This window comes from Furipterus horrens, unplaced genomic scaffold (genome assembly GCF_987537825.1).
Source record: "Furipterus horrens unplaced genomic scaffold, mFurHor1.1.pri manual_scaffold_1, whole genome shotgun sequence".
NCBI classification, from domain to species: Eukaryota; Metazoa; Chordata; class Mammalia; order Chiroptera; family Furipteridae; genus Furipterus; species Furipterus horrens.
In genome coordinates this window covers 218,512,052-218,532,680 of record NW_028327171.1, presented here as the reverse complement: position 1 = coordinate 218,532,680, position 20,629 = coordinate 218,512,052, and the positions used below count along the sequence as shown (strand labels likewise).

The window sequence follows — 20,629 nt, the reverse complement described above, 5'->3', positions numbered from 1 at the left end:
CCACTTTAAAGTGGTCACTGCCGCAGCGGGATTCGTGTCTGTCGTGCTGGTAACTGCTTTCTGTTTGCTTTTGCTTTTTCCCTGTCCTGTCTGCCTTCTCTGGTTTTAATTGAGCATTTTATTTGATTTTGTTTTTCCCCTTAGCATATTAATTACTCTTTTTAAAACTTCTTGTGGTTGTCTTAGAGTTTGCACTAAACATTTACAACTAATCTGAGTCCACTTTCTTTTTTATTTATTTTTATTTTTTTTATTTTTAGAGAGAGAGGAAGGGAGGGAGAAAGAAAGGGAGAGAAACATCGATCAGTTGCGTCTCACACACCCCCCAACCGGGGACCTGGTCCGCAACCCACAACCCAGGGGAGTAGAACCCGCGACCTTTTGGTTCACAGGACCATGCGCAACCCACTGAGCCACACCACCAGCCAGGGCTCTCTGAGTCCACGGTCACTGTGCCGCTTTGTTTGTAGTGACAGTCTGTTATAACAGTATTTCCAGTTCCTCCCTCTTGTCCATTGTGAAATTGCGGTCATTCATTTCCCTTACACACAAGCTATAAGCCCACCGTTACTATTATTAATCTGAACAAACATTGATTAGGTCAATTAAGAATCAGAAAAAGAAAAGATTTTATTGTAACTTCAGTTTTTCTTCTCTGATGCTCTTCATGTGGATTTGCATTTCTGACCTGTGTCATCTTCCTTCTCCCTGAAGAACCTCTTCCAATATTTGTTGCTGGTCCTATCTACTGGCAGTGAATTCCCTCCGTTTTTGTGTGAAAGAGCCTTAACTTCGGCGTTCGAAGGGTAGGGTCACTGGATACAGAATTCCACTCTTTCCCCGCGCATGTGTCTCCCAAGGAGAGGCCCACTGCAGTTCTGAGCGTTTGCGCCTTGGTAGGCTGTTTCTCTCCTCCGCTCCTTCCTTTTTGTCTCGGGTTTTCTGCAGTTCGAATACAAATGCTCAGGGGGAGACTTTTCGGTCTTTGTTGTGCAGAGTGTTTTCTGAGCTTCCTAGATGTGTCCTTTGGTGTCTGTCATCATTTTGAAAACCTCTCAGCTATCATCGCTTCACATCTCCCCTCCTCCCTGTCGCTCCGTGGTGCGTGGCTTTTGTAGGTGCCCTGCGATTCTCAGGTATTGGGGTTGTCACTCTCTCTGCATTTCCGTGGGGGGGTTTTCTGTGGACAGACCTTCAAGTCCGCCAGTTCTCCCCTCGGCCCTGCCCGCCAGGCCTTCCTCGCTGCTGCTGCCGTGTGTCCCCTGTGGTGTCCCACCCCCACCCCCGACACTGCTCACCTGTCCTTGTGTGACGTCCGCTGCTCCCGGCAGCTGTAGTTATTTTAGGCTCCAGCTCTGATCCTTTCAGAGTCTGCGGGTCTGAGTCAGGTTCTGATGCTTGCTCTGTCTCTTCAGACCACTTTTCTTGCCTAATTTTAGCTTCATAATATTTTGGAAAGATGTGCTTGATTATCTGATAACAGAAACGCTCAGGTCAGTGGGCCTCTAGCTTGAGGTAACACGTTAACTGGGCCAGCTGCTGGCTGTGGCTGTAGCTCAGTTGCCAGGGGCTTCAGACCCGCCAAGGCCCCTTTTTCGCTCTCCCCATTCTTTCGGTTTTCTGTGTCTGTGCTCTGCACCTGGGGCTTTTCTGCTGTAACCTCCTGTGCTGGACGCTGAGGAGTGGTGTGGGGGTGGGGAGGGCTCTGTAATCTTAGGATTAAGCTTTGGCCTCTTATTGGCCAGTGTTCCTAGGCTGCGACTTTGGCAAGTATTTCTTTCCTTTCTCTTCCCCCCTGGGGGGAGACAAGAAAACGAGAGGAGCAGGAGTGGGGGGCTGCCCTCGCCTGGAGGAGATGCAGCTCTGGTGGCCTCTTCTCTGCAGAGCGGCCCTTTGTTTTGGAGAATGCTGTGGGCTGGTTTCAAAATGCCCTCTTCCCCTCCCCCTGCAGAAGCAGGGGCTGATTTCTCATCGGCTTCCCCGTGGGCTCCTGGAGTCCCCGGACTGTGGTCCCCAGGAGTCTCACTCCTCTGGTCTACGCTCAGCCACTTTGCCATCAGGAGTTCTAACCTGTTTGTGTGTCCAGAAATTTCTGCTCTGAGGGAGCACGTCCTGGCCGGTTCTGCGTTAGCATGTCTCCCCAGATTTCAGGGAGATGTCTGTGACCCCATTTTTCAGAATCATTGATTTCCAGTTTTCTCAGTGTTTTTCTTGTAAAGGCAGGGTTATGGCTTGTATGCTCTTTACATGTCAGCATGGAAACTGGGAGCCCCTCCCTGTTTTTTAATTTGATCATTGGTATCAATTTTAGTAACTAACCATCTTACCAAGTTCACTGAATTCTGATAGTTTTCAGCTAGACTTCAGGACTCACTAGGTGATCAACCATAGTGTCTGCAGTAAAGATCACTGGGTTGGTCTCCTTTTGTGTTTGCTGTTTTCTGCGGTCTCACTGTCCCGTGTGTGCGTGATGCCCTCTTCCACGGGTGACACAGCGGGGGCCTTGCCATCTCTGAAAGAACAGCTTCCCCGGTGTGCCAGTGGGACTCAGACAGACCGCCAGTGCCGGCCCGTGTCCGCCTCGCCTGGGACAGCCAGCACCGGGCGGGCGGGCAGCCGGCTCTGCCTCCCCTGCTGTGCTGTGCTGTCAGCGTCATTTCCAGTGTGCCGCGCGGGGACACTTGTCACTAACACAGAGCGATGTGAGGGTGGGAGGTGCCAGGAAGGCGTCTGTCTCTAGGTCCCAGCAAGTGTTTCCTGTCATTTGGGGTCCAGGGCCCACCTGCTGACACGTTTGCCAAGAGACCAGCGCAGTCTCTGAGCGTTGGCGTCTAAAGCCAGGAGGAGGGGGCGGCTAGTGCTCTGGGAGACGGTTGCAAAGGGACGAGTTTCCAGAGCGACTGTCGGGAAAGGAGCAGCTTTGCTGGGTGGTGCCTGGCTGTTCTGCCTGTCGGTGGAAGCAGCTGAGGGGGCAGTCCCCCACCTTGCGCCCCGCGAGACATGTGACCTCTCTCTGGCCTGATGGGCCTCATAAAATTCAACTTGCTCTCTCCTCCCACCGCTAAGACTCGTCAGCTCCAGGTCTGTCTTTGTCTCCTACTTTTCTCCGAGGCGTCTTTTGTAGGGAACTACAGGTCCCAGAATGCATTCTGCAGGTTTGGCATTCACTTCCTGCCCAGCTCTTAGCAGCCAGGTGCAAACATTTCCCGTCAATTGGCAGAAAACAACCTTGAAGAACCTTGACGGTGCCGGAGTTTAGAAAATTTAGGGATGGGTAAGCCTTCTTTTGCTGTCTTGGGCCAAAAAATGAAAATTTAAATTTCCTGCAAAAAATTTATTGTTTTTGCATTTTGGTTAAGGTTTTAATAAAAGAAAAATGAAATCGGAAAAAATGCATGAAAAAGCCTGTCAGACTTACTTGAAGAGATTGAAAGTGGCAAATAAGCTTGATCCCTTATTATTATACTTTTTATTTGTTCGACTTTTAAGTTCACTTTATTTTTATTTTCCTAATGAAGTACAATTTACGTAGAGTAAAACGCACAGACCTTAAGGATTTCGTTTAGTGAGCCTGGACGGCTCCCGTGACCTGACGGGCGATTTCAGAATTACCTTGCGGGGCCTCCTCCCACCCAAGGGTTCAGTGAGACCGCGGAGCCGGCAGCCGGGCAGGCTGGTCAGTGGGGGAACTGGGGGCGCTGCCGGCTGGGCGCATGGAACCCGCCCGCCCGCCCGGGAGTCCTGCCCAGATGAGAAGTCCTTGCTGCCCAGAGCAGCCGGGGCCCCGGTGCGGACCTGGCACCTGTGTGCCGGTTGTTACCCACGGCCGCGCGGCGTCTCCCGACCTGCGTTTCCAGTCAGGCGCCTGTCTTTCTGCACACAGAGTCTCTCCTGGCCTTTAAAGGGAGTCACTTCAGGGCCTCCTAGTCTGTGATAACTTACCGCCTAGTAAACACTGCTTCTTGCCTTTCTTTTTTTCCCTTTATTTCTTCCGTGTAACATGGCAGGGTGTGTGCAGGGTCCAGCCGGTGCGCGCTGTGGCCTCAGAGGCAGACGGCACCTAACGGCGGCCCCGCGTCCGGAGGCGCGGGCTGCACTTGCTGCCGTCCGTTCACAGGCCCGCGTGTGACTAAGTGGGCTCCGGACGGATGTGTCGGGGGCAGGAGACCAGGCCCCCAGCCGCGCCCCGCCTGTTCTTCTGCAAACACCCGCCCGCCCCTGCTCAGGCGCCTCTCGGGCCGCTCGCCCGTCCGTGATGCTGCAGCTCTCCCCGCTCCCCCCACCCTCCTTCTGCCCGCGTGCACCCCTCACCCACAGTGTTTCCTGGGCCTCACGCCCCGTGTTCCAGTCCCGGTCACTGTCCTCTGGGGCCCGTCCCCGGCCTGGTGGTGTCGCAGCCCAGGCGGCCTGGGTGTGGTCCGCACACACAGCTACTGCAGCCAGCCCTGCTCTGCCCCGCCGAGCCGCCCACAGAGCAGTGCCCGTTGGGTGGGCCTTCGCTCAGACGGGGCTGGCGCCATGGTCACGGAACAAAGAAGGGACAGGTGTGACCAGTGCTAGCAGACCGCAGGCCAGCCCTGCTGTCCCGCCCCGGGACCCTGCGTGAGCCCTGCTGCGGTGTAAGAGGTGCGGACCAGGCCGCCCCAGACCCACGGCTCGGCGCTCCCGCGGTGGCCCTGCCCTCGTCAGGCCCGGCTCTGCCGCAGCCCCCGTGCCGTCCCACTCATTCTCCAGGGGCCGCGGCACCTGTCCCCGCAAACCCTCCCTGAGCGCCGCCTCCGTCCTGCACCGCCTCGCTTCTCTCTGCCCTGTGACATCGTTTGGGGGCATTGTACAAACGTCTCTCGCTGACTTGCAGGCGAAGGCCAGGGTGGAAGCCCCTCGGGGCTGTCTTCGGTGAAGGAGTTCCCGTGCGTCCCTGGGTCCCCGGAGGTGGGGCTCAGTCCGGCAGACTTTACCCTGACTCCCTCCTGGAAGCCCAGTCCTCGGGCCCTTCTCCGCAGACGCTAAAGCCTCGTTCCACCAGCTGCTCGTGGGCTACTGATTTCCCGTGGACGGCGGTGGCCAGCCCCCCGTCTGCACGCCACACGCAGGTGTCCCTGTGTGCCTCGGACAGACAGACACTTGCTCACTGCACACAGCTAGTTCCTCTCAACGTGCTGGGAGCCACTGGTCCAAAACATGGGGGCTTTACTGGGGGCACCTGCCCTCTCTCCCGGCTCTGAGAGTGTTGGCCGGGGGCAGGGAGCAGAGCACAGGCCGGACCAGATGAAGGACCAGAGTGCACGGGGCCACATGGGGGCCCCTAGCCCCCGCCAGGCCCTCCGGACGGCCTGTGCTGTGAGGCCAAGGCTGTGGCAGCTCCGGGGCAGGAGAGCTGGGGACGGGGGTGGGCCTCGCCCTGCAGGCTGCCGCTGCTCCCATTGAACGCACCCACAGGAATTGGGGGGTTGGCCCCAAATCAGGGTTTCTGGCTTTTCTTAAAACACCAGAGGACCGGCCGCAGAGGGCCCTCGTCCCTGCGGGGCTCTGTTGGCTGGGGCTGGGCCGCTCCCTGACGTGCCCACTGAGGGGCCGGTGGCACCCGGCCCCTGTGACCCCATACGGTGGGGCAGAGCACACAGGCCCAGGGAAAGGGCATTTCAGGCGCTGGCTGGGTTGGGTTGGGTTTGGTTTTGACATTGGTTGGTTGGTTTTGTGGGAGTTTTGCCTCTTAACGTTTTTACTGAGCCGTGATTTACGTAGGTGAAACATCCTGCCCGTGGGTGCGCACACACTACCCTGCAGTTCTGCGGGTCCCCACGGCGGCGTCCCTGTTCTCAGGTCTCATCCCAGTGGGATTGGAACACGTACGTTTTTGGGCGGCTTCTTTTTCACACCATAGCGCTTCCAAGGGACGTAATCGTCGTCGGCAGCCGTCCGTCTCGAGAGACGATGGTGTAGCTTCTTAAGCGTCTATCTGCACCGCCGAGAATGGCTGTGCAGTCCGACTCGGGAGTGACACGGTATCTGTCTCCTCCTGTGTTGAATCGACATCTTGCGATGACGCTGGAGTGTCCTCTCCAGTGAAGCTGAAGCTACAGAGCCTGGGCAGGGTGATATGGAGGGTCTGCTGTTGCCCATGCAGCAGACCCCCCCCTCTCTTCGCAGCTGAAGGGTCCAAGGGAAAGACGGAGTCAATACAGCTTGGCTTCAGGTGCGCCGCAGGAGTTGCCGGTGTTGACTACAACGTCAAACCGCCTTAGGGACTCCGGCTCCGGATTTTCTGTCGGGGTTTACTCCCTTAGCCTTTCCCCTGAAGAGGTATGCCGCAAGGCAGCGGAGGTTTTTTGGAGTCAGAGTTTTCCTTCTCTGATGTGCCCTGACTGGAAGATCGAACCAGCGACACTTAGCTCGCAGGCCGACGCTCAATCCACTGAGCTAAACCAGCCAGGGCAGAAGGGACGTAATAGTGTTTGCTTTTTAATATAAAGACTTTATTTATTTATTTGTAGAGAGAGGGAAAGGGAGGGAGAAAGAGACGGAGAGAAACACCCATGGTTGCCTCTCACATGCCCTCAACTAGGGACCTGGCCTGCAACCCAGGCCTGTGCCATGACTGGGAATCGAACCCATGACCCTTTGGTTCGCAGCTGGTGTTCAATCCACTGAGCCGCACCAGCCAGGGCTGCTGGGGTTTTAATTGCTACTCTTGTTGCAGTGGGTCCTCTGCTCTGGAACTTACAGGCTTCCTTTGACCATTTAAACATTTAAGGTCCGTTTTCATGAGTCTTCTGGAGGAACCTGAAAAGGAGGAGGGTCCTGTAATATTCAGCTACGAGGTTCAGTGTGTCTCAGTCAGAAGCGCCTCGTTTACCACGTTGTCTGTTCCGTCGTTTGTGTTTCATTCGCTCGGACAGAGAGACACGCGTTGATACTGCCTGTAGGTTCTTTCTACGAACATCTGTGTCTCTACAGCAGTGATTTCTGCTTCATGGGCATTGCTGCTGTGTCGGGCGGGAGCATTCCCGTCACGGTCCCTTCGTTGTGACTTGCGCCTTTGCCTCTAAGGGGCGGTTCTGTGAGTGGTCAGTGCATTTTGGTTTGAACTTCATTTTACCTGATAGCGGGGGCCTGACCCTGCTTTCTTCCTAGTGCGTCGGCCCCGCTTTCTGAAACGCCCTCCTGAGTCGCTCTCTGGTGCCTCTCGTTCATAGCAGAGGAGCTGAGGGTCTTGCTCAGCGACCCCCCTGAAAGCTCTCTCTCACTGTGCGTTCAGGTGTGGCCGGTCCTCGTTCTGCCTTTTTATTTACGTGGTGCCTGCTGTGTTTGTTTGCAAAGTGAGGTCTCCGCTGTGCGTTGTTTCTTGGCTTGTCGGCCTTGGCGACGTGACTCGTGACGGGCCACGAGCCTGCTGCTCCCCGCCCCGCTCCCCATGGCCGACGCGGCCCCTGCACAGTCGGGGAGTCCACCCCCCGGGAACCAGGCCCACGTGTGTGTTGCTGAGGATTGTGCTCAGTACCTACTGTGGTTCCTTCTGCCCGCGAAGCCTGCCTTCTACTCACACCCTGGGGACAGTTCACAGGACCACTGTTCCCTAAGGGCTGAGGCCGTGCAGGACGGAGCTCACATAACCTAGCCGCATCAGAAAGGTAGCGAGAAGCAGGCCAAGCTAACGTTAGTAATATCCTTCCTTTAGCCCAGTAGGATCTAAAACATCATTTCCACACGCACCCCAGCAACACCTAGGGTCGCTAAGGTACTTGGAGTTTTTTCTTTGAAACGCCGCGTGCCACACACGAAAGCCCACCCCAGCGGACCTGCCACGTTGCCAGGGCTCACGTGTGTCCACCAGCTGCCGTGTCGGGCCGCACCGCTCGGTGGCCTGCCTGTCCGAGGAAGCTCTGCTGGCCCTGGAGTCTGTGGCTCGCTCCCTGTCCTCCCGCTGCTGAAGTCGCTGCGGAGAAGGCCCCCTTCCTGCCTCTGCGCCTCGGCCCGGGCCGGCCTGTCACAGCGTGGCCTCCCTCCCTGAGCAGGGCGCCTCGGAGCTCACCCACGTGGCGGTGAGCGTCTGTGGCCGAGGAGCACCTGCTCTGGACGGCCCCGTGGGTTCCTCCTTCCAGGGAAGGGCTGTGGGTGGTTCCCATGTCTTGGCTACTGGGATGCTGCTGTGAACACGCATGTGCAGTGCTGTGTGTGGACGTGTGTTTTTGGGTCTCTTGGGCTTGCTGTGGGGTCCTGGCGGGTGTGAGAGAGTCTCATCTTTGCTTTGTTTTCATGTCTTTTACCTTCTTTCCTCTTGGACTCGCTTCCGCCCTGTGTCCGTGAGGTGCTGCTCGGGGCCCCTGTGCCGCTGCCCCTGCGGCCCCCCTTTGGTGGTGCTGCCATCACTGCTTTTTCCTCCACTTCTTGGGGGGTCCTGCAGCTGCTCCCGCTTCCGGCACTCGTGACTGGGGTCTGCCAGGGGCGGCTCGGCTCAGGGGAGAGCACACGCACCCTCAGGCACCCTCGAGGGAATGAAGGAGGCAGGGTGGACGCGGCACCCTGGGGACAGGAGGACTTTTTTCGGAGCGGTCACAGACCCTCGGGCCCGGATGGCCATCCCCACCCTGAGACCTAGAGACAGGAGATCCGTGTAGCCACCCCACCTGCTTGTGACGCCCCTTCCCTTACTACCCTGGACCCAGGGACGGGGCCCTGGATGTTCTCTGCAAGGGGCCCTCTCAGAGGGAGCAGCTCTAACGAGGGCCCCGAAGGGCGAGGGTGTGTGTGTCGAAGCTCAAGGGGGGTTCGCATCGCAGCTGCATGTGCAGCCACAGGTGGGATTCGGGGCCCTCCGCGTCATCCCCCGTCCCCCGGGTGCTGAGCTGGCCTGGCTCGTGCCGGCCCCGCCCTGGCTGAGCTCCCACCCGAGCTGCAGGTCAGCTCGAAGGACCTGCTGCTGGGCTGGGGTCTGGGGCTGCCCCGCGCCTGGCTCCTGGCTCCTGGTCACAGACCAGGCCGGGCTCCCTGTGTGGAGGCCAGGACCCAGCGTCAGCAACAGTGCACTGCACGCACCCTCAGCGGGCCTGACCCCGGAGAGCCCGAGGATTGCAGAGAGCGCTGCCCTACGCCTGACAGACGTCTGCCGGGTGGGAGGCTTGGAGGCTGTCGCTGTCTGTCTGCACAACGGTGGTCTCTGTTTACCCTGAGAAGCGTGGGGCTCGGCTGTCCTGCTGCAGACCACTGAGCTCCTCTGTCTCGCACATCGGTCGGTGGCAGCCTCTTTCCCAGTCATTCAGGCCGTAAACCTCCCTGTCACCTCCCTCCCTCCCTCCCACGTCCCCCGCCTCCTGCCTGCTGCCCTCCTCCACCACCAGGTGCTTCCTGCAGCGGCGCCCTCTCTGCGCGGCCAGATCTCAGCCCCACTCAGGCCGCTCCAGGGCTCTGTGTGCTCAGAGTCAAGGCCAGAGCCCTCCCCAGCCAGGCCCGCCTGCCCAGCACCCTTGTGCCGCGGCTCTCCTGCCGGGTCTGCGCTCCTCCAGCGCGGCCTTGCCGGCTGCCCTGCTTCCCTTGCTGCCTTATCGCCTGGTGCACCACAGATTCTGCCTCTTCTCCTTCCTTCTTTGCGTGCTGTGTGTCTCCCCTCACGGGAGCGGACGCCGCAGGGTGGGCAGGGACGTTTGCCTCCTGGGCAGGAGTGGATGGAGTCAAGGGGAGAGACGGCCGGCAGCTCACAGACAAGGGCAGCAGCTTCTTCTAGTTCAGACTCGATTCTGAGGCTTCTGTTCTTACCTGAATCAGACTGTGAGTGACACCCTGATTTACGTTTCTGTTGTCTGACAGGGACCACGTCTGCTGCCGCCGCCTCACTCCCTCTGCAGGCGAGTTGAAAAGGCAGCACTGAAAGGGCGGGGAGGGCCCCTCGCCCCACTCCTGCCCAGGCTGCCAGCTTGCCCGTGCGGGCCTGCCGTCTGCCTGGGCCTTCTCACCGTGGCCCGGGGCTGTCGCCGGCCTAGCCGCCCGGCTTCCTCCTTGTCCCCGCCGTCTCAGCCCAGGTCGGACACTGCGCCACCTCCAGAGGCCCTTGACTTCCCCTCCTCCCGGGCGCTATTCTCCCAGACTGCTTCCTGTTTACAGCCGAAGGTTGTGTCATTTCAGAGGCCAAGACGCCTCCAGAACTCATGCTCTTTGGTGTGTCTCGTTCTCCCTTCTGCACAGGAGCTGCCGCGTTCTCACGCTCCATCTGCAGGACGGCGTGTGCTCATCGTTTGGCCTCCTCCTCCTCCTCCTCCCGACAGGTGGCTGGTGGCGTGTTCATGGACTGCGGGATCGGCTGTAATGATGCGGCCTGTGCCGACAGTGTGTTTTCACACACAGCTCAGCAGGGCCCTGTCAGAAGACCGGTGACCACGGGGCCACTGACCGCCTCTCCCGTTTGTCCTCAGAGCCCCCCAAGATGAGCCCGGTGGTGGAGCCGCTGTCCTGGATGCTGGGCACCTGGCTGTCAGACCCGCCGGGGGCTGGGACCTTCCCGACGCTGCAGCCCTTCCAGTACCTGGAGGAGGTGCACATCTCCCACGTGGGCCAGCCTGTGCTCAACTTCTCGTAAGTGCGCCGAGTCTCGGGAGGACACCTGGTGGGGAGGCTGCGTCCCAGAGGCGCCCCGCCCTCCTCCCCCGCACCCGCAGTGACACGCAGAGGGCCAACAGGGCGCCCCAGCTCTCCTGTGTGTGGGCCTGTACCCCAAACACAGAAATCAGTGCTCGGGCTCCGCTTCATGCTTCTCCCCAGCGTCACTGAAAGTGAGAGGGCTTGGCTGTTGCAGACTCACCCCGAGCTAGTCGAAGTCTCAAGGAGCTGTTAGTGTGTGGGTCTCCGATTCTCCCCAGTCAGCGAAGCCGAAGTCCCCTGAGGCCCACAGGGGTGTGCGTGTCACCCCCGGCCCCTCGCAGGCAAGCAGTGCAGCCTTTAGGAGGCGGGGTGCGAGGTAGGGGCTGAGAGTACTTTCGTTTTTATTTATTTTTATTGTTCATATTTTTAAAGATTTTATTTATTTTTGAAGGGAGGGGGAGGGAGGGAGAAAGAGGGAGAGAAACATCCATGTCTGGTCACCTCTTGTGCCCCTAAAACTGGGGACCTGGCCCACAACCCAGGCCTGTGCCCTGACTGGGGATTGGACCAGAGACACTTTGGTTCACATGCTGGCACTCAGACCACTGAGCCGCACCAGCCAAGGCTATTTGGCTGAGTATTTTTATTTTAAATTACAGAATTAACACAGTTTTCAGTTCAAAGCATAAAGAAATACATAAAATGAAAAGTAAAACTCTCCCTAATCTCCCTAATCTCCATTTTACGATTAATTACATATTTAGGATCTCATTAAATTAACTTGATACTATTTGTGTCGTGCCTAGCAACTTCAGAAGGATTTAGAAGATCTTGTTTTTAAAAATATTATCTTGCTCTGGCCTAGTAGCTCAGCTGGTTGGAGTGTCGTCCCAGACACCAAAGGGTGCAGGTTCGATTCCCGGCCGGGGCACGTGTGGGAGGCAACTGACCAGTGTCTCTGTCTCACGTCAGTGTTTCCCTCCCCCAGCCCCAAAATCAATAAACAAATTCTCAGGTGAGGATATTTTTTTTAAATTAAAATATTATCTCATACCTCTTTATATTTTTTATTTTTTAAATCATCACCTGAAGATATGTTTATTGATTTTAGAGATGGGGAAAGAGGGAGAGAGACGGAGAGACATCGATTGGCTGCCTCTTACAGGGATCGAACCCTCAACCTTTTGGTGCCCAGGACAACTCTCCAACCAGCCGAGCCACTCTGCCAGGGCTTTTGTATTATTGTTTTCCGTTTTTGTTTGTTTTTTTTTACGATTTTATTCATTTACTGTTAGAGAGAGGGGAACGGAGGAGGAAAAGGAAAGAAACATCAAAGTGTGGTTGCCTCTTATGTGCCCCCAACCGGGGACCTGGCCTGCAACCTAGTCATGTGCCCTGACTGGGAATCGAACCAGCGACCCTTTGGTTTGCAGGCTGATGCTCAGTCCACTGAGCCACACCAGCCAGGCTGTATTCTTTACTGAATGCATGAAGACAAAGTAATATTCTGCACATAATGCCAAAGAAGGAAATTCTGGATAGCACAAACAACCCACAATGTAAAGCAGTCTTTTAACAGTGGGTACAACACATTGGGGAATTGTGTGGCTAGCCTTAAAAAATAGACTGTAGTAGGAAATATGTATTTTGGTAAATATAATGGGGGTGGGGGGGTGTGAGGTTATGGTCTAGAGTGTATTTCTCACCAGGGACCATGGGAGACAGGGCGTGTGCTGCCGCTGAGCCATCAGGAGCTCCCTGGTTAGGGATGGGCTCCGGTGGCCACGTGTGCTGGGGGCCCTGTGAGAGGCTGGGCCCTGCTGGTGCAGCTCTCTGTCACTCACCACTGCACGCTGGCGTCACGACGTGGGTGGGCTGATGAGAAGCTGGTCCTGATTGGGGCCTGTTCTGCTCCCCACCCTGGGGAGGAGTGGGGGTCCGAGGCAAGACGGGAGCTCACAGGAGGGCAGGCCTGGGGTCGGGGTAGGATTTTACCCGCTGGTGCTGAGGCCTGAAGCCTGTCGGGCAGGGGCTAGCAGGGGCCGTGAGCTGTAAGGGACAAGCCGCTCTCCTGGAGGTGCAGTCGAGCACAGCGGGGTGGCCGGGGGCGGGAGGGCGGGCTCCAGGGCAGGCGGAAGCCCTGACACCTCTACAGCAGCTGCAGCCCAGGTGTCTGTCGTGTCCTTCGTACGCTGTTTCCACAGCGTGAGAGCGTGTTCCCCTGTGCTCGGTGGGGCCTTATAAAGTGAGGGCGCAGCCACGAGGCCTGCGCTCACCTCTGCCCACCCTGCCCTCACCCCCCGGTCCCCGTGCAGGTTCAACGCCTTCCACCCGGACACGCGGAAGCCCATGCACAGGGAGTGCGGCTTCATCCGGCTGGAGCCTGACACCAACAAGGTGGCCTTCATCAGTGCCCAGAACACAGGTACGTCCTGCCAGCGGCCCGCTGGCCCCTGGGTGAGGCTGCCTTTGCCCTGTGCTCCCGGTCACTCAGTGTCCACGCTCACTGGTCCTCAGGCTGCCTTTCACGGTGGGAGCCGTCAGGTCAGTGCAGTGGGGCCAGCAGGGGGGGCCCTGTCTGCAGTCTCTGGGGGTCTCCAGGAGGTAAGGGTGCTGTGGGAGCATCCTGTGAGGGCGGGCTGCTTGTTTTGGCCTGAGTTCCTGCAGTGACAGTGGCCCCTGGCTCCCTCCCCCATGCTGCGTGCAGGTGTGTCCCGTGGGGGCAGAGCTAGAGGCACACTGTCCCGCTCACAGTTCTGTCTGGAAGTGCTCTGTCCCCAGAGGGAGGTCATCCCAAAGTAGCTTCCCAAGTTGGTCGGTTAGAAATTACTCAGACCCACCTGTTGACCTTCACCTGCTCACTGGCCCAGGTGAGTCTCACTTCCTGGAAGTAGGTGGATGGTTAGGACCAGCCCCATCTGGAGTGGGGCTGCCCAGGGCATTGGTGGGCTGGGAGTCAAAGGGTAGCCAGAGGGGTGTCCATTCCCCTGACCACTTCTCCCTCCTCTCAGACCTCAGGGGACATGCTGGATGGGGGGCAGGGGTTTGGAGTGAGAGCTCACCTGCCGCAGCTGTAAGAGGGGTGTGTCTTTTCCCTTTTGACACCTAGGAGGCTCATTGCAGGCAAGGGGGCACCCTGATGGCTGTAGAGGTCAGCTCTGTTGAGTCCATGGGTGCAAAGGTAGTAGGAGCTGGGCGGCCGAGAGCCCAGGGCGGGCTGCTGCGGACTGACGGGCCCCCCTGCCTTGCAGGCATCGTGGAGGTGGAGGAGGGCGAGGTGAACGGGCAGGAGCTGTGCATCGCGTCCCACTCCATTGCCAGGATCTCCTTCGCCAAGGAGCCCCACGTGGAGCAGGTGAGCCCCCACGCAGCCGTCCCCCACAGGCGCCGTGTTGGGGGGCTGGTGACTCCCCACGCCGGCACATCATTCCGGAGTCCCCCCGCACCGTGGGGGGCTGCCTCTGGCACGTCGCTCCCCTCACTTCTTTCACCTGCCTGGCTGGTTCCTGGTCGCTCTTCTGTCGCACACACCCTTTTACGTGCGTGTCGTCCGCCTTTGCAGATACACCCGTGTCTGCTGGGTAGGTTTCTCCCAGTGGACTTGCTGGATCTAAGGGCAGGTACATTCTAATGCTGATCGATACCGGGAAGTTCCTCTTCTCAGCCGAGGCGTTCCCGCCGGCGCTGCGCGAGTGCCTGGCTCCCGGCGCCCTTGCCGGCGTGTGTTCTCGCGGGCCCCGTGGTGCTGTCGGGTCTGACAGATGAGGGAGGCGTCTTGTTCGTGTTTCAAATCTAACTCGTGAGTGAGAGGGACCCCTGGCATTCCTTGTTCTGCGTACTTGACGTTCAAGGCCATAGCCTGTTTCCCTGTGGTTTTCATTTTCTTACTGGTGTCTGGGAGCTTTTCTGTGCTGTGGGTATTCATCTGTTGTCTGCTGGACGTGGGACAGCTGTTTCCCCGTTTGGTCAGCTGTTCGGTGGCTGCCTCAGGGGTCTTTTCCTTTGTGGCGTGTGGGGTTGGGTTCCCGCTCGGAAAGGCGTGTTCTCGGACAGGATAAAATGTTCTTCCACTTTCTTGTGTTCTTGGAGCTTTTCTTTTCACACCCAGACCTTTAGATTTGTTTTTACAGGATGCCACGTACATGTCTGACTCCCCAGAAGGTGACCAGGGGCCCCACAGATCTGAAATGTCATGCCCGGGTCAAGGCACGTCCCCAGAAATAGGGGGAGGGGCCTGTTCCTGTTCGTCTGTCTGCGTCGTTAGCGATTTAAAACCATCTAACAGCGGGAGGTCGTCTTAGCATTACCTTGTATGTTAACGTCTAGGGAGGTTCTTGATTCTTTTCTCTAAACTTTCTTGGTTGATTCTTAAGTGTTTCCTCATCTAGATGAACTGTCCTTTGAACTTGTCCAGGTGCCTAAAATGTACGCCAGGATTGCGAGAACACGCGAGCCGATGGGGGAGAATCGGCATCTTTCCGTTGGCGGTGGGATCCGCACGTGGTGGAGTGTCCAGCGAGGTCACGCTCGGGTCTGGTCAGGGGAAGCCGTGAGTGCTGCAGCTTTTGTTGCTCCGCGCGCACAACGTTTCCATCTCATCTTCTAATTGGCTGGTGGCGGTGATGGGGAGACTTCCGGTTCCTGTGTGCGTCTGCCGCCTGGGCTGGGTCAGCCTGTTCCTGTCCCCTGCGTCTCGGCACGGTCTCGGCACGGTGCCGGCGGGCTGCGGGGTCTCGGCGCTGCGGGGCGCTCGCCGTAGGCGGCCACCGTGCTGCCAGGTCAAGAGGATCCTGTTTCTCAGGCGCCAAGAACTGTTTTCTGGGAAGCGTTTTGAGTTTCATCAAATGCCCTTGCTGCCTCTCTGGGGAGGGCTCTGTTTTCTCCGCTTGAAGCTGCCCCACGCTGAACTGTGTTCATAACCAGACCCCGAGTCGTGTTTGTTTTCTGAAGGTCACGGCTGTTGTCCACCTTGTGGTCAGAGAAGTGTCTTCTGATGTCCTTTGGGGTCAGCTGTGCACAGAATGAGCTGGGAGCCCTTTAGCTGCACCTGCCTCCTGGCTCAGGGCCCCCACAGGACGCAGTGGGGGACGCCTCAGGACGGCGCCCGGGCCTGGGCTCTGCTGCTGCCTCCACGCCTGCTCGGCTCTGGCCCCAGCCTCCCCTCGCTTCCCGGGACTTCAGAGTCAGGAAGAAGCGACACACGTGCCTTTCTTTCTTGTTCACACTTGCCAGGGGCTGCCTGTTTCATCAGGGTTTGTTTGGGTGATGATTGTTTTTGTTTGCCAGAGAACTAACGGTGTTAATAAGCGAAAAGTGCCTCTTCCACCAAAAGACGGAGTAGGCAGAGGTGAGGCCGGCAGAGGGGGTGTAGGGGCTGTAGGGGAGGGCCTGCGCTCTGCAGTGACCTGGCTGACCAACGGCTGGAGTCCCACGTCTGCTTGACCTTCCCCCGGGTTGACCTTTACTATGTGCTCTTGGGTTAATTAAATATATTAGCTTTCTGTTTTTATTTCTTTTATTAGCTTTATAACTGTATCTCTTTTCTTAATGGTTGCTTTAAGACTGACCGCATCCTAAACTCAGTGTGGCACAATTACAGTCCCACCTCTGCCCGGCTTTGGGTAATTCGGGGTTCGCTTCACAGCTGAACGTGGCCCACCTCTGCTGCGTCCTGACCTCACAGCTCTGGGACTCCAGCCCCGTCCTGTGCCCCGGTCCCCACAGCTCGTCCAGGGAAGGGGGCGCACACGCCACGGACACTAGAGGCCTCCCGAGGGCTGTCGCTTCTGCTCTGCATCGTTGGCTTCCGGAGTTTTCACTGCGGGGAAGGTGATCTGGTCCCTTGCGTTCTGTCCATACTTGTGTCTCCTTCCTGGCAGTTGGAGCTTCCGGTGGCAGCCCTGCCCCCGTCCTGAACGCCGGCCCGCCGGTCGTCTTCGTGGGACAGGTCTGCGGGCAACAGCGCCCTTGACTTTGTTTCACCCCCAACTTTTCTTCTTTTCATATTCAGTGAAAATACATATAACAAGCGATTGACTATCTTCACCCTTTCCAAGGGTCCGCCTCAGTGTTTTTTAACCCGTTCACAGTGCTGTGAACGCCCCCCTCCACCGCCACCCCCCTCCCCCCGAGCTCTGGCAAATCGGAGACTGTGTCTGACAGACCCTGGCGGGCCCTGCTCTCCGCCCCCCCCCACCCCCCCAGCCCCCGGCTCCCTGCCATCTCTGGTTCTGACGGCCCCTGTGCCTCACAGAAGCGGGCCCTACAGTACGTGTCTGCTGCGGCCTGGCTCATTTTACGTAGCGTGATGTCCTCAAGGGCCACCCATGCTCTGTAGTCTGTGTCGGAGCTTCTCCTCGTCCAGGTGAGTCGCGCTCCCTCCCGGGGACGGACCACACCGTCCCGTCCATCCGCCCGCAGACGCCTGGGTCCTCGAGCTTTAGCTGTTGTTTCTGATGCTGCTGTGAACTCGGGTGAGCAGCCGTCTCTTCCAGACCCTGGTGTTGGTTCTTTCGGCCTGTATCCGGGAGCAGAAATGTTGGGTCACAAGGTAGTTCTTCATTTAATTTTTGAGGAACCTCTATCCTGTTTTCCGCAGACATTGCCCCATTTTCCATCCCGTCACTGTGCACAGGGCCCGTTTCTCAGCGTCCCCGCCAGCACTGGGTGTTTTCTGGGGAGCTGACAGCAGCCATCCTGGCGGGGGAGGTGGCCTCCCCAGATGGGATGTGCGTGTCCCTGGTGGTCAGGGCTGTTAGCATCGTGTCGGGGGCTGCGGCCACGCATGGGTCCTCTTTGGAGAAATGTCTGTTCCAGCCCTTGGGCCGTGCTTGAAAGGGGTTGTTTGGTTTTTGCTGTTGGGTTGTAAGAGTTCTTGATGTGTTGTGGACGTTGATTCTCCGATCGGCAAATGTGCCTTTTCACTTTGTGGGTCATGTCTTTGGATGTACAAATTTTAAAAATATTCATGAGGTCCAGTTTGTCTCTTTTTTTCTTTTGTTGGCTGTGTGTTTGGTGTTATAGCCAAGAAATCGTCACCAAGTCCAATGTCATGAAGCTTTTGCCCCATGTTTTCTTCTAAGAGCTTTTACATTTATGTCTCTGATCTATTTTTAGTTATTGTTTTGTGTCTGCTGTAGAGTCCAGCTTCATTCCTCTGCGTGTTCCCAGCACCGTTAGTTGAAAGACTGTCCTCTCCCCATTGAATGGTCTTGGCAACCGCGGTGAAAACCAGTTAGGTCAGCCAGGAACGCCTGCGTGTCATTACCCAGCAGCGCCCACCTGGGGTCTGGAGCGCACAGTTAGAGCCGAAGGGCCGAGGGCTCCCAGCCTTGAATTGCTTTGCCCTCTTGCCCCCCGTGAGCTTCCACACTCCATGTGTCACAGAGAACTGCCCGCCGGCCTCGGCGGTACCGGCCACACCCACACTGCCGGCCTCGGCCAGGGTCCTGCGGCCACAGCCTCCGTCTCTCGCCTGACGCAGTTTTTAGACACCGTTTTCATTGCTCCTCCCAGGGACCTACAGACGCGCCCTTTGGCTTGTGTATTGAAAGCCACACTTTAAGCAAACTGACTGCTCGTCACTCGTACCAGACCTCGCACTTGAGCGTGCCGGCGAATCCCGTGTATTGTGGGGGTGTGGCTGCCCCTCCAGGCAGCGGCCCGGAGCCGCGTGGGCCTGGGGAGTGGAGCCCCGCCGAGGGGGCCTCTCCAGAGCATGGGCTAGCCGTGCCGGAGCGAGCCCCGCTTTGCCGTGGGCCCGGCCAGCGCTGGCTTCCAGCACCCCTCATTGAAACGAGGACCAGCCTGTGGCTCAGGTGGGTCTCTGGCAGCCGCGGACGCCCACAGTTGCTGTTGGGGGCCCCACAGGGTCGCTAGTTGCCCCAGAGGCTGCTGGCACCGGGGACGTCTGCTGAGCCTGAGCCGCGGCGCCCTCTGCCCCAGCCCGAAGCCTTTCCACACACAGGGCCGACCCCCGGGCAGGAGATCAGCGCGGAAGCGTCCGCGGGGGCGGCCCCAGGGAGCCGTGCACAGCGCCGCCCTCGCCCGGGGCGGTGGCACAGGGCAGCCCTCCCCTGCTCTTCCCGGCCGGGGCCTCCGGGTCCCAGCTGTGTTGCCCTCTCCCCGGCCGTCTCCCTGCGCCCTTCTCGCCTGCTCCTTGCTGCCAAGTCGCTTGTTCTGGGGCAAGACGGCTGCCTTGCTGTGTGCACAGGTTTTGGCCCAGTGGGCGGGGCTGAAGGCTGAGGGGCAGGCGCACAGGGGTCCCTGAGCCGTGAAGGGCTGCGAGCGCATGGGGCGTGTCCAGGAGCCACTCCAGCAGGGCAGGCAGGGCTGTGACGGGCAGCTGATGAGCCCCATCAGGTTTCTCTCTGGGACCTTGGTCCTTGCAGCCTTGGTGACTCTGATGCCTCTAAGCAGACTCTTGAAATCCGGCCTTTCTGGCTTTGTCTCTGCAAGGGGCTGGTCAGTTACAAAGCAGGTGGCTGTGGCCCGAAGCACCACTCCTATTTCAGGTGCTTCTGGAGCCCCCAGAATGTTCTGCAACACTAGAAAGGATGCCGGGCTGAGGCCCCTCAGCCCTTGTCGTGCTTCCTCGCCCCCTTTGCAGACGTCCCCGGCGCCTGCTGCAAGGGCCCCTGTGGCCGGCCGCCGCCATTGTTCGTTCCCACAGACACTCCACGGACCCGTGTGACACCAGGTCTGGCTTAGAGTGACGTGGGACCGTCCGATTGGTCTGCTAAGTGTGTAATTTACAGGCAGAAAGAAGAAGGTGGCCTCTAAATGCCCTGCGACGGGAGCACAGAGTTGCTGTCTGTCTGCTGGTCTGGGGCCGGCTCAGGGGCAGCGAGAGGCGCCGGCCACCGGGCCCCTGGACCTTGGCACTGCCACAGCTCTGTGCACAGGGTGTCTGTCATCAGGCTCGCTGCTAGGGTGACATGTTGTTACCTCTGCAGGAACACTTGGCCTGGGGCAGGACCTCAGGCCTTTGCTGAATCTTTAAAAGATAAAACTAAGGTGTTCGTATTTGTTTTGTTCTGCTCAGATTACCCGAAAATTCAGGCTGAATTCTGAAGGCAAACTTGAACAGACAGTCTCCATGGCAACCACTACCCAGCCCATGACTCAGCATCTTCACATCACCTACAAGAAGGTGACCCCGTGACCCAGAGCAGAGCTTCCTCCCAGCCGTGTGTGTGGGTGTGTGTGGGTGTGTGTGTCGTGGCGTGGCCCTCGGCTCCTCCCAGACACCGCAGCAGCGGGTCTGGGTGAGGCTGCAGGTCCCATGCGCTGTGTTCCTGTAACGGCATAGAAAAACCAAATAAAAGGCCTTTATTTTTACGGCTGAGCATTTGACATTATCATGTGTGCAGACTGTGCGTCTCCTCATCTGCTGGTGACTGTTCTAGTTTTTTCCCTAAAAATCTGAGAAGGAGTGACTTTCTCTCCTTCTTCCTGCATTTTTGACAAGATCTGAAATATTTATAACCCTTAAGTGGAATGGTCACTAATAAGCTGGCGACAAAGACAGGACAGAAACGGTTGTGATTTCTAACTGAAGGAGACCGAGGACCCCGTTCCTGTTGACAAAGGACGTTGCCGAGGCGAGAGGGTGGTTGTGAGGCGGTGTCCTGACAGCTTCTGTTTGCTGCTGTGACCACTCTGGTCTCTCTCTTGGCTAAGAGTTTGCGGACCTGCACCCCTGCCAGCCACCTTTAACCCCTGCAGCATTTCTGGCCCAGTTCTTCCCCCTTCTTTTCCTTGGAGTGTTTTTAAGCGAATTCCACACCTAATGTCATTTACCCCTAAACGCTTCTGTCTGCATTGAAAAACAAGGACACCACACAGCGGGGGGCGGGCACCTGCAGGAGCAGCTGCTCCATCTGTCCCGGGGGCAGGGGGGCACCTGGGAGCTCCAAGGGGCACTTGGCTGGTGGCGCTGGTGCCAGGCACCCCGAGTAGATCAGAGACAGGAGAGACTGGGGGACAGCTGGTCCTGAGCCACAGCCCCCCAGCTGTGAGCCTCCAAAACCAGGTGAGGATGCGCCTCCAGAACCCG

At 58.0% G+C, this 20,629-nt stretch overlaps 1 protein-coding gene across 3 annotated transcripts in view; it reads left to right on the top strand.

The window, feature by feature from the left end:
* Window positions 1-19,911, top strand: part of THAP4 (THAP domain containing 4) — a 32,543-nt gene extending 12,632 nt beyond the window's left edge. Inside the window, exons 1-5 of one of the 3 annotated variants that reach the window (XM_090285543.1) lie at window positions 3,190-3,274; window positions 10,407-10,566; window positions 12,888-12,997; window positions 13,824-13,927; window positions 19,616-19,911. In XM_090285543.1, the coding sequence (XP_090141669.1) occupies window positions 3,271-3,274; window positions 10,407-10,566; window positions 12,888-12,997; window positions 13,824-13,927; window positions 19,616-19,735 (498 nt within the window). In that variant the 5' untranslated portion in view covers window positions 3,190-3,270 and the 3' untranslated portion in view covers window positions 19,736-19,911. Of the gene's footprint in view, window positions 1-3,189; window positions 3,275-10,235; window positions 10,260-10,406; window positions 10,567-12,887; window positions 12,998-13,823; window positions 13,928-19,615 lie in introns of those variants that run through there. The other 2 variants (XM_090285552.1, XM_090285534.1) reach the window with 2 other exon arrangements.
* Window positions 19,912-20,629: the final 718 nt, after the last annotated feature.